The sequence below is a fragment of the Galeopterus variegatus genome, unplaced genomic scaffold, assembly GCF_000696425.1.
Source record: "Galeopterus variegatus unplaced genomic scaffold, G_variegatus-3.0.2 Scaffold2498, whole genome shotgun sequence".
NCBI classification, from domain to species: Eukaryota; Metazoa; Chordata; class Mammalia; order Dermoptera; family Cynocephalidae; genus Galeopterus; species Galeopterus variegatus.
In genome coordinates this window covers 122,980-135,586 of record NW_007728609.1, presented here as the reverse complement: position 1 = coordinate 135,586, position 12,607 = coordinate 122,980, and the positions used below count along the sequence as shown (strand labels likewise).

Below are 12,607 nucleotides of genomic sequence, written 5' to 3'. Positions count from 1 at the left end.
CTTTAGTCTAGAAACTGAGAGGGAATATTCTGTGTCTTCTTCCTAAAAATGTACATTATGAATTTCTGGTTATATTTTTCATTACGTATAAGTTTATGAAAAATATGAAGGAAAAAACCTGACAATAATCAACTTACTGTAATCTTATCCTTCTCTGAATAAATCTATTGTTGGTTCTTCCGTCTCTCTGATAGTTAATCAAGTAATGCCTTAATCTAATGCTTCTATTAATTTTTGGAAATATTATTCATGATTGCTTACCTTCTTATGTATTTTCTCTTTCAACTATTTAACAACAAGGAGCTGTGTCTTCTGTTTGACTCCCATAGAAACCTGCACATTGATCTGTTAATTGAATATTTTATGTCTTTTAAAATCTTATTTATTGACCATTGAGTGGATACAAAAGAATCTTTATAAACAGTGTGTGGATTATAAAGAATAACAATACAATAGACACCCTGATACTCACCTACAGTTTGAGAGTAGAACATTAGCAATATCTTTGAACCCCTCTGTATACACCTCAAACTGTATATTAGGAGCCCATTTTCAAATTGAATTTTTAAATTTATTTATTTATTTATTTTTGGCAGTTGGCCAATATGAATTTTTAAGTTTAAATTGTGTGTCCCTTCCTGATCCTATCCCCTTTCCCTTCACACTATTTTTAATTCTGAGTTTATCATTTCCTTTTAGTTTTGAATTTTATAAATTTCTTATAAACTATACACATTCTTTAGAACTTGCTTTATACTCTCAATATTATGTTCTTGAGGGTCATCTGTCCCTTTGATTTCAATTGTAACCTCTCTATTCCAGTTGATGGGGGACACATGTACAAGAGGTTGCAGATTTTGTTCTGTTAAGACTGCAAGAAATCCACCTCCACTGGATGCCAATGAGCCCTACAATACTGCAAAGGCAATTGCAGAGTGGGGTCTGGATTATGTTGTCCTGACATCTGTGGATCGAGATGGTTAGTTTATCATCATGATCTCTACCAGAAATTGGCTCTTACTAAGTTGTGACATCATATTGAGCATTAGATTATTTTCTTTCTAGATATGCCTGATGGGGGAGCTGAACACATTGCAAAGACGGTATCATACTTAAAGGAAAGGTACTTCTTTTTTCATTTGTTTGTGTAACTTAAGGACCTTTTTGGATCCATATAAATTCAGTTTATGTAAGGTCTTTACATTAAAGCAGTGGTTATTAACCTTTTTGGGGGTTTCAAACCTTTCAGATAATCCGCTAGAAATTATGTGATCATTTCTCCAGAAAAAGTATATTCACACATACAAATACATATTTGCAGAAAATTTTAGGGGTTCAGTGGCATGAACTTATCCATGAATCTTTGGTGCCTTCTTCATATTTGAGCATCAGTCTAAACTTTGAATAATTTTCATAAAACTGCAGTCTTTTCAGTACTGATTTGGAATAAATAATTACCTAGGAGTAGTTAGGTTGAGATAAGCTTCAACATTGTTACAATATGTAAGTCCTGATACAGATTTTATCATATTCAGATGTCCTGGGAATTTTACTCTAGGAATTTTACTCATAATCCACATTTTATTAATGTTTTAATCCCATGCATTTTAAAAAGCATAAAAAAGAAAGGCCGGCCCGTGGCTCACTTGGGAGAGCGTGGTGCTGACAACAAGTCAAGGGTTAAGATCCCCTTACCAGTCTTTTTAGGAAAAAAGAAAAAAAAAGAGGAGCTACACTCACCTCCTACAACTCAGTGGTAGTCTAACACCAAGCATACTAAGTAAATGGGTTTTTTTAGTTATTCACCAATATTTCCTATTTTCTATTATAGTTCATTTTTAAAAAAATCTATTTGCAAGCCACTAAAATTATTTCACAAGGCTCAATGAGTCTCAACTTGTTGTTAAAAAACTAGTGAGTTATAGGCTGTGTTCTTTCAGCATCTTTTAGATTCAGGAGAAAGTATATATGTGTTCTTTTCTACATGTTTTCTCAGGGAATAGCTCCAGACACTTTGCCATTGTGTTTGTGAAAAAATTTATCAGCTATCCGAATCATTTCTTCTGGTGTCAAAGGGAACAGATCTGTGCCCTAGTTCACATTATAATGCTCGAATGAATAGATATATCCACAATATAAATAGGAAGATTAATGATTAGCTTGCACTTCATTTAAACAAAGCTCATGACTCAGCAACCCAGAAATTAGTTTTTAAACCCATAGCACTTGTGAAACATTTGCCTAAAGAAAGAGAGGAGGCAACTATTTAATGAATTTTAAAAGAAATCAAAGTTAAAGCAATCAAATAATATTTTTATTCACATAAGAAATGACCCAATTCATTTTCCAAAGAGTAAAAAAAGTATTTTGTATTCAATGTATAAAATATTTTATATTTTAATTCTTTTAAACAATATTATGTTTCTAAAACCTACTCAAATTAGGTTTAAAAGTCGATATAATCTCAAATTTTATTCTAATTGCTATTTGCCTGCGGATGTGTTTTAACCACTATGTACATAGTATTTGATGGTTTGAGGGGTTTGTTTGGTTTTTTTTTTTTTTTTTTTTTTTTTTAACTTCTTGATATAATGTTTAATTCTAAGCTTCTCTGATTTTCAAATATATAAATTTAAGTCTGCATGTGTCAAGGCTGTTGGCATTTCTACGGTTTAACTGCATACTGAAAGTTTTGGTTTGGTTTGTTGTTGTCTTCATTAAATTCAAGTTATTTTCCTTGTCTTGGCAAAGTTCTAAAGATTACGGTGTTGAAACTGATACTGAATGAGTATGGATAATTTCTATTTTGAGCAAGTTATATCAATTCTTTACCTCACTTTAATACTTATCTTTTTTCCCCCTAGGAATCCAAAAATCCTTGTGGAATGTCTCACCCCTGATTTCCGAGGAGATCTTAAGGCAATAGAAAAAGTTGCTCTGTCAGGATTAGATGTATATGCACATAATGTAGAAACAGTTCCAGAATTACAGAGGTGATTACATGTACAGAATAATGTTGGAGAGTTAGGAGGGTCATAATATGCTATATATATTCTCACATTTTTTTAGGGGTGAACTTTGCTGTTGACTTTTACAAAGTAAACTCTCTTTCTTCCTTTCTATCTCTCTTTTTTAAACAAACCCGTGTATGTCTATTACAGAAAAATCAGAAAATAGAGCCAATAAAAAGAGTGTAAATATCTCCCACAATATTTCCACCTAGTAATATCAATTACTAATATATCAGTGTTTATAATATATACACTAAAGTATTAGTAACTGATATTACTAACATTTACTATGTGAGTTTCGATAAAAACATACATAATGAGCATCTTTTTTTCTCTTTTTAAAATAGTATCACATCACAAATGCCATTGAGTGTGATTTTTTTCAAAGAACAGTTTTCAGAGGGGAAAAAATTACAAGCAATTTGCATTGGCTGTAATTTTAAAGAAAAGTCTTTAAAAAATACATTTGGCACTAATAATTGCAATAAATAGTGCAGAAGAAGAACTGGTATCCCGATGTGCCTTAAATCTGTCTTAAAAAGTAGATAGTGGACTGGCTGCTTAGCTCAGTTGGTTAGACTGGGTGTTATAACACCAAGGTCAAGGATTTGGGTCCCCATACTGACCAGCCACCAAAAAATAAGTGGACAGCAACAACAATAACAAAAAAGTAGAGACTGTGCTTCCTTACTCTTCCTAATAATTTTAGTAGTTAGAAATTACTAAGGATTGTTATTCCATGCAGTGACAATATTCAAATTTCAGAAAAATGAAAATTATTTTAAAATTCAGGCAAGATTAATATTTTTCACTTTCTTTAATTTTAGTAAAGTATTTGGCAATGATTTTATTAGCTTCTACACATTGTTCTGTGTCAAAGGACCTGGAAGAAGTTATATTAAATAACCAGCCCTTCCCCTAAATCATAAAAATTAAGGAGCACAACTTAATTTCAGTGGAGAAATCCTTTCAAAAAGTACTCTATATTGTTAGTTTTCTGGTTATTTTTAAATTTGTAAATCTGTTTTCCCTCTTCCCTGTGAACTAGTGTCTTAATTTTTAAAAAAATCAATTACTTTTTTTGTTTTTTTTTTTTTAGTTGAATCATAATTGATTATACGTATTTTTGGGATTCAACACTGACGTATGTTGATCAAATCAATATTATTAGCATATATATTATTACAAATCGTACTTATTCTTTATGCCCCTTATCCAATTTCTCCCCATCCCCCCCCACCTCTGATAACCCTAGATTTCTTCTCTCCTTCTGAAAGAGTAACAGTTACTCTGTTAATTTGTTGCCTAGATGATCAGTCCAGTGCTGAGAGGTTTGTTCAGGTCCCCCACTATTATTGGAGAGCAGGTGCTTCTCTGTCACTCTGGAGTGGGCTTTGTGGAGAGAGACATACTCTTCTCTGGTCTCCGCTCATGACTCTCCTGTGTCAATGCACTCGAGTGTCTGGCAGGCCATCTGCGTGGTGGTTGTGGCATCTAGCCACTTTTTTTTTTTTTTTTTTAAAGATGACCAGTAAGGGGATCTTAACCCTTGACTTGGTGTTGTCAGCACCACGCTCACCCAGTGAGCTAACCGGCCATCCCTATATGGGATCTGAACCCGGGGCCTTGTTGTTATCAGCACCGCACTCTCCCAAGTAAGCCACGGGCCGGCCCGCATCTAGCCACTTTTGCAGCAGCCGTAGACATTGTGGTGGCTGTGGTGGGCCATGTTTTATTTTGTTTGGTGGCTGGTCAGTACAGGGATCAAACCCTAGACCTTGGTGTTCAAATCAATTACATGTTTAAAGCTGCATTAGAATTCAAATGAATGCTGGTTTACCATCAGCAACTTTCTGGCCTTTTGGCTTTGTCACCATTTAAGTCATGGTGTTCTGGCCATTGCTGAATTCTAGCACACAGCCTGTTTCAACCCTGTAATGATACCACCACCAGTGGGTGCCAGTTTCCCTGATTTCACTTGAGAAACATTATCCTTTCCGGTGAAAATTCCAGAATTGTGTATTTCTTTACCTACAACATGGCAATGTTGCATACTCACCAACAGAGGGCAGCTTAGTCTTGAGAAATAAATGAACATAAAACTTTCAACCCTCTAAAGTGTGGGTTCAGGTTAAATAGCTTTTTCTTTCTTCAGTATGAAGATGATCTTATTCTGCTCTTTCCCTTCTCTTTTGACTACACCTTATAATCATTAATTTTTAGCTTCAGAATTCTGGTTTCTCAGTGCATTAACCGAAGTGATTTCTTCCATTCTAGATTTCTCTGCTCCATGCTTGAGAGGGCTTAAAAGTAGACAGTGCTTGGGATCCCACTAAGGCCTTGTTTTCCTTTCTAAATTAACAGGGATTTGAGTGCAAATGCTACCATTGAACCATATGATGTAATATAATGTCCAGAATGTACTTTTCTGGTCTTTCAGGTTGCTTGCATAACTATGCATTTAGTTGAACTTATGGTTATTCTAGCTGACAACAGCCCTGATGTTTTTCAGGAAAGTTCGTGATCCCCGGGCCAATTTCAACCAGTCTCTGCGTGTACTGAAACATGCCAAGGAGGTTCAGCCTGATGTTATTTCTAAAACATCTATAATGTTGGGTTTAGGCGAGAATGATGAACAAGTATATGCAACAATGAAAGGTAGATTGAAAAATTTAAAATCTTTCCTATTTCATATGAGTAATAGCAGGAACCCCATTTTTTTTTTTTTTTTTTTTTTAAAGATGACCGGTAAGGGGATCTTAACCCTTGACTTGGTGTTGTCAGCACCACGCTCAGCCAGCGAGCAAACCGGCCATCCCTATACGGGATCCGAACCCGAGGCCTTGGTGTTATCAGCACCGCACTCTCCCGAGTGAGCCACGGGCCGGCCCAGGAACCCCATTTTTAAGGCCCTGTTAAATTTGTGCTTCCTCTGTAGTCTCAGTGCAATTGCTAGTAAGAACAAAGTAAAGTACGTAGTGGTAAACAGCAGCATAGAAAGGAAAGAAAGTATGTTTTCTTAGAACTTTATGGGATGATATGAACGAAGCTCAGGATATGAGATTTGTATCCCATTTTATTCACCTGCCTTTCATCCAATAAAAACATGATTTTGTTCATCTTTCTTATCCTGTTATTGGACAGTTTTTGAAAGTCAGCCAAGTACTAGGCACTGACAATTCATAGACAAATAAGACCAATCCAATAAGGCCTTCGAGGAAGAGCTTACTTGTAGAATTGTCACAAAACATGGTGTGCTTAGGATTTTGCTGAACCTTAGTCCTGTGAACCCATTTGCTTTGTGATTCTTGGGCTTTTTAAACTTTGAATATAAAAGTTTTTATTTTACCTGAGGGCCCTTGGCCTACTTGCAGTTATTTAGTGGTTTAAGGACTAAGAAGTTCAAATAGTAATTAAAAGCTGCTCTTTACCACAATGCATACAGCTTTTTATTAGAAAGATTCTAATATGTCAGGAATCAATTCACATTCCCCAAAGCATACTTTGTACATTGAATAAAAGCCTAATACAGCATGTCTGGTCTCTGATATGGATTAGGCTTGGCCAATTATCTCAGTTGGTTATAGTGCAGCCTTATAACCCCAAAGTCACAGGTTCGGATCCCTATACCAGCCAGCTGCCACAAAAAAAAAAAAGATACATAATCTAATATGGATGTTTTCAGGCTTTTGCGTATATTGGTCCCTTCACCTTCTCTGCCCAACAGACTCCTGCCCTAAAGCACCCTCCACTCAGCATTTATTCTGTGGTATTAGAGGTATTTATCTTTATATCTATCAGCCCCACATGATTACCTTAATCATTCCTATATTTTCAACCCTAACCATAGTCCACCCACTAAATACTTTTGAATTAATAAGTATAGTCTTATTCCTCAACATGAAGATTATACACTGGCATATGGCTCACACTGTTCTGAAATATTCCCCAGGAAAATAATGTTTAGATCTACAATTTTAACATTGGGAAAACATCCCCTAATGTAATTTGTGCTTTTTTCCTACAGCACTTCGTGAGGCAGACGTGGACTGTTTGACTTTAGGACAATATATGCAGCCAACAAAGCGCCACCTTAAGGTACAGATATCTTGAATTGCCAAACTTTTTTGATAATTTAAAGTAAATCTTTGTTATCCACAGGTAAAATAAAGAAACTAGGCCGGCCCGTGGCTCACTCGGTAGAGTGCGGTGCTGATAACACCAAGGCCACGGGTTCGGATCCTATATAGGGATGGCCGGTTTGCTCACTGGCTGAGCGTGGTGCTGACAACACCAAGCCAAGGGTTGAGATCCCCTTACTGGTCATCTTTTTTAAAAAAAAAGAAAAAAAAAAAAGAAACTGATGGTTTTTTAGTATAATGTTCCATTTATATAAGTCCCAGTTTGTTTTATTATCTACATAAAGCAGCTACACTGGCACTTGTTTGTTGCTCCCCAAATTGTACAACTCTCAAGTGAACTCATAAAAAAAGAATTAAAAAGTTGAGAAATTGCACTCGTTCACACTTGGTGATCGTCAGTCTTGTTTTAGAGTTATGTGAGAGCCAGAGGTGAAGTAAGAACGAGAAGCCTGTCTTTCTATTTCTAGAATAGAACTTATCTGTTCAATCAGGAAACTCGAGTCGAGTAGTGACCATGTGCCAGTCACAATGCTAAGCAGAAGATACAAGATGAGGGAAACAGTCTTGTCCTCAAGGATGTCATAGGCATGACTAATTCTTGATTATGCCTGTTAATCAATGAAGAAAAATGTAGATAAATAATCTCTATAGATAATCGCATCTTTTTTGTCTGTCCTTCAGAATAGCTAATGCAGTACAAAATTTATATGTTTCCCCGCCTCCCTAATTCTCTGTAATTACATTCTGATAGAGTGGCCAACAAATTAACCAGTAAACATGTAGTTAGTGAGGAGGAAAGCTTGGGAGGGACCTGTATAAATTATGAAGTGAAAACCATTCTGAATACATGAATATAGACTTTCTATAGAATCAAAATTATTTAAAGGAAAGGCTACTGGTTAGCTCAGATGGTTAGAGTGCAGCCTAATAACCCCAAGGTCACAGGTTCAGAGCCCAGTACCAGCCAAGTGCCAAAAAAAAAAAGATGAAAAGAAAATTTTATTTAAGGGAATTGTAGAATCTGATCAGAAGTAATTGTTTAAATCTAGGTTGAAGAATATATTACTCCTGAAAAGTTCAAATACTGGGAAAAAGTAGGAAATGAACTTGGATTTCATTATACCGCAAGTGGCCCGTTGGTGCGTTCTTCATATAAAGCAGGTAAGTTAGATTGCAGGGGATGGTTTTATTTAGGCCATTAACTTTCCACATTAAGTTCTGCCCCAAATCACCAAAACCCTAGTACAATTATAATGGCTGTGGTTGTTTTTTGGCAGGGGGCAGGGATTGGGGGGAAGGGGAAATTTTTTTTCAGGAATATACCTAGAAGCTTTGCTCCTTAGGGGTCATATTAAGAAGAAGTTTCTCTTAAACCGAATTTGTTCCTTAACACCCTCCAACACACACCTTTATAACTCAGCAACTATGATGAAAGCAGAAACCATTAGTTTATTAGTTTATTCTGTGTTTGGATTTCATTAAGATATGACAAAGCATGCCAAGCATATAATATGGTTTTCTTTTTTTTTTTTTAAAGATGACCGGTAAGGGGATCTTAACCCTTGCCTTGGGGTTGTCAGCACCACGCTCAGCCAGTGAGCAACCGGCCATCCCTATATAGGATCCGAACCCGTGGCCTTGGTGTTATCAGCACCACACTCTCCCGAGTGAGCCACGGGCTGGCCCTATAATATGGTTTTCTGAAAAGTGTATATTCATTTGAAAGTGATGCCAGCTGCATCTCCAGACTCCCAATTTGAGATCAATTTAATCACTGAAAAGTATCTATTTGGGGCTGAGCCTGTGGCGCACTCGGGAGAGTGCGGCGCTGGGAGCGCAGCGACGCTCCTGCCATGGGTTTGGATCCTATATAGGAATGGCCGGTGTGCTCACTGGCTGAGCACGATGTGGGCGACACCACACCAAGGGTTGCGATCCCCTTACCGGTCACAAAAAAGACAAAAAAATTAAAAAATAAAATAAAAAATAAATAAAAATGAAAAGTATCTATTTGATAGTATTGCTGCTTGCAGTGTTAATGTCTTTATATTTTCCTCCCCAGAGGCAACAGAAAAACAATCCTTAAGATTATTTTTCCTATAGAAATTTTTAGTACTTTTACTACCTACAATACATTTTTTCACCTTTGGAATTTCAGCTCTTATTTTGATCAGTAGTTTGAGCTGATTTATGAAAATAGAAGCATTTCCAAGGGATAAAAAGTCATATGATAATGGACATCAGAAGGCACATGAGAGCATATCTGAAGACGGAATTTAATCTAAAAATGTTTATGATGTTTTTCCTGTCAGTTGGACTTAACAATTATAACTGTTAAGAATAAACAGCTGGGTATTTTTGGATAGTCTAAAATACGTTATTATGGGGCTGGCCGGTTAGCTCAGTTGGTTAGAGTGTGGTGCTCATAACACCAAGGTCCAGGATTTAGTCCCTGTACTGGCCAGCCATTAAAAAAATAAAATATTATTACTATTAGTGATCTTTTAAATGATTGCTTTATATATTGGGGTCTAAGTCATAGATATATTTTAAATTAGGCATAAATTCTATTTGAAAAAATTAATGTTCAAGTATTAGTAATATTCAATGTGTTTCTATAAAGCAGTGTAAGGAATTTTAATGAACTAACAGCTTATCCTAGTTACAAAATCCAAGAATTTAACACTGACTGACAGGATGTGGGGACTTTGAAAACCAGTAGTTGTAAGTGATTTAGTTTTCAAGCAGTACTACTGGGAAGCTAAAAATATATATAAAGCATAGAATCAATGTCTGCTTCTAGAGTGGGTAAAGTAGAGTAAAATCATTTGAAAGGAGTTATTTTATTTTGGGGGGGTGGAAATTTCTAACCTTTATAAAGGAGTGAGTTATTAATGCTTTTTAATACTTTTTAAATTACCAGTAAAAGATTGAATTCTGGTACTTGGAGCATTAGACTTAGAGGATGGATTAGGGTCTGATAATGTTGGTTCTACTCCTACCAGATTTAGATGAGATATAGAGCATCACAGATTACTTAGCTGTGTTAGGAGCCTTGGTATTCTTGGTGATTGTGTACGGATATGATCATCACAGTTCTACTCATATATGTAAGATACCAAAGAAAAGTTAATCAGACCCCTCATAAAATCGGGCCTCCAGTGCCAAAATCTATCAATAAAATTGAGCCATGCTGTAACAGTGACAGACTAAATGAGACCCTAATGGCCTGAAAAGTGAGTGTTCCCCTGTAAGCAGCTAATTTATGGTGCAGGCATAACTCAGGGTGGGGAAAAAGCCCATTACAAATGAAGAACTCTTGCTTCCCTAGAGGGGAATAAGCTAAAGAGATTCCATCAGATGAGTCTGCTCAACTGCAACAAGGTCTGTTTTATGAACATCAGATCCAGGCTAATAATGTAGCACAATTGCTCTCTGAAATGAATTTTGCCAACAGCAATACTTTGTCAGCAATGAGGAATAGATGGTGCACATAAAGTGGAATAAATGTACAGAAGCAGACCCATACATACAATGAGGTCACCCTTTGTAATACTGGGTTACTAGAAAGAATAATCATAGAGACTGTAGTGATAAAATTTTTTTAAAAAAGAACAATGACTCATCATTATTGTTGGGGAAAAGACCAGATATAGGAGATAGTTAGATTAGGAAAATACTGCTGTTAGGGCCGGCCTGGTGGTGCACTGCTACAGTGCGCCGCTTGGGAAGCGCGGCGGCGCTCCCGCCGAGGGTTCGGATCCCACATACAGACCAGCCGCTCACTGGCTGAGCGAGGTGTGGGGGCAACACCGAGGGTTGCGGTCCTGTTGCCGGTCCTGGTCCGGTACGGGGGTGACACTGAGGGTTGCGATCCGTTGCCGGTCACGAAAAAAGACAAAAAAAAAAAAAGAAAGAAAATACTGCTGTTAGGGCCGGCCCTTGGCTCACTTGGGAGAGTGTGGTGCTGATGACACCAAGGCCACAGGTTCGGATCCCTATATAGGGATGGCCGGTTGGCTCACTTGGGAGAGCGTGGTGCTGACAACACCGAGTCAAGCATTGGGATCCTCTTACCGGTCATCTTATTAAAAAAAACAAAAAACAAAAAATACTGCTGCTGAGATTTGAGAAGAGAGAAATGCCAATAAATATAAAAGTCTTCTTTAAAAGGGAAACACCAAAGTATTATTCTGAAATAGTAGTCTTACAGTTATTTACTTTAAATTGATATTAATTTGTTTTCATTCTTTCTAAATAGGTGAATTTTTCCTGAAAAATCTGGTGGCTAAAAGAAAAACAAATGCACTCTAAAACTTTGATAAGACCTTCAAGATCACGGAAATTTTAAAAATTAGATTCCAGTTGGTAATAGAGGTGATGTCAGAATGCCTAGACTTCAGTGGATGTACCCCACTCTTTTTGCTTAAAGAAAAATGTCAATAAGCTGTATATATTAAATTATAGTAATTCACTTGGCTTTTAGCATATCTTCTTCATCCCAGTAAATTGTTGCTTGCTATGATATAATCATAAAATAGCTTTGTAAGAATTTGCTATTAACATTATAATTTTAAAAATACATCAAAAACTTCCGGAAGATTTTTCAAGCTCCTGTTGCCCATATATTATCTTCACATTTCATTTAAGAAAAATGAAAAGCCAAAATTTCATTTATGTTCCTGTGATGAAACAGTCAACATAGATAAAGACTATGATCAGTTTACTTATGATTAGTATGTGTCCTTTTCATAATAGTATAATATCATTGGAATTGTGCAGAAAGGCTTAAGATGTTGATTCTTTACATTGGTATGACTACTTCAGATCCTGCAGAACAGTTTTACAGTGATTACTTGTTTAGTTCCCCTATGAAACCGAGACAGTGATGTTGTTCAAGGCATGGAGATATAACCTAAGAAATATCAACCCTCATTTGTATAGTGCTTATTTGTAAACTACATGCACTCTCCCATTTATTCCTTTTATTCCTCACATTACTCTGGTGAGATGGTTGCATTATATAATAATGACCAGAAAAAGGAATTTCTTTCTAAAATACTAATACTCACCACAGATGTATACAATCAACTGTGTAACAATAAAAAAAAATTACTAATACTCAATCTGTTGACTCTGAATCCTGTCTTTGTACTTTTACAGCAATTCACACAGGAAATTTTTAGGTGGTTATATTGTAAAATATGTAATGTGGCTGGCCAATTCTGTTTTGATTTATAAATAAATGAACCAGTATTTATTATAAATGTAAAGAATAACTTTGGAAATTGGTTACATTTTAATTTAACCCAAAGAAGGATTATATACTACTTTATAGATCCTAATAAATTTTGCTGTGTAAATTTAATGCCACTGATTTTTTTTTTTTTTTTTTTTTTTTTTTTTGCCCCTTTGTTTTTTCAGGATAATTATAGGGGCATTAGGGCTTTTTTT

General features: G+C 36.0%; 1 protein-coding gene across 2 annotated transcripts in view; it reads left to right on the top strand.

The window, feature by feature from the left end:
- Positions 1-12,279, top strand: part of LIAS (lipoic acid synthetase) — an 18,649-nt gene extending 6,370 nt beyond the window's left edge. Inside the window, exons 4-10 of one of the 2 annotated variants that reach the window (XM_008581981.1) lie at positions 779-979; positions 1,066-1,123; positions 2,865-2,993; positions 5,524-5,669; positions 7,039-7,109; positions 8,203-8,314; positions 11,415-12,279. In XM_008581981.1, coding sequence (XP_008580203.1) covers positions 779-979; positions 1,066-1,123; positions 2,865-2,993; positions 5,524-5,669; positions 7,039-7,109; positions 8,203-8,314; positions 11,415-11,467 — 770 coding nt within the window. In that variant the 3' untranslated portion in view covers positions 11,468-12,279. The remainder of the gene's footprint in view (positions 1-778; positions 980-1,065; positions 1,124-2,864; positions 2,994-5,523; positions 5,670-7,038; positions 7,110-8,202; positions 8,315-11,414) is intronic. The other variant, XM_008581982.1, reaches the window with a different exon arrangement.
- The last annotated feature ends 328 nt before the right edge of the window (positions 12,280-12,607 follow it).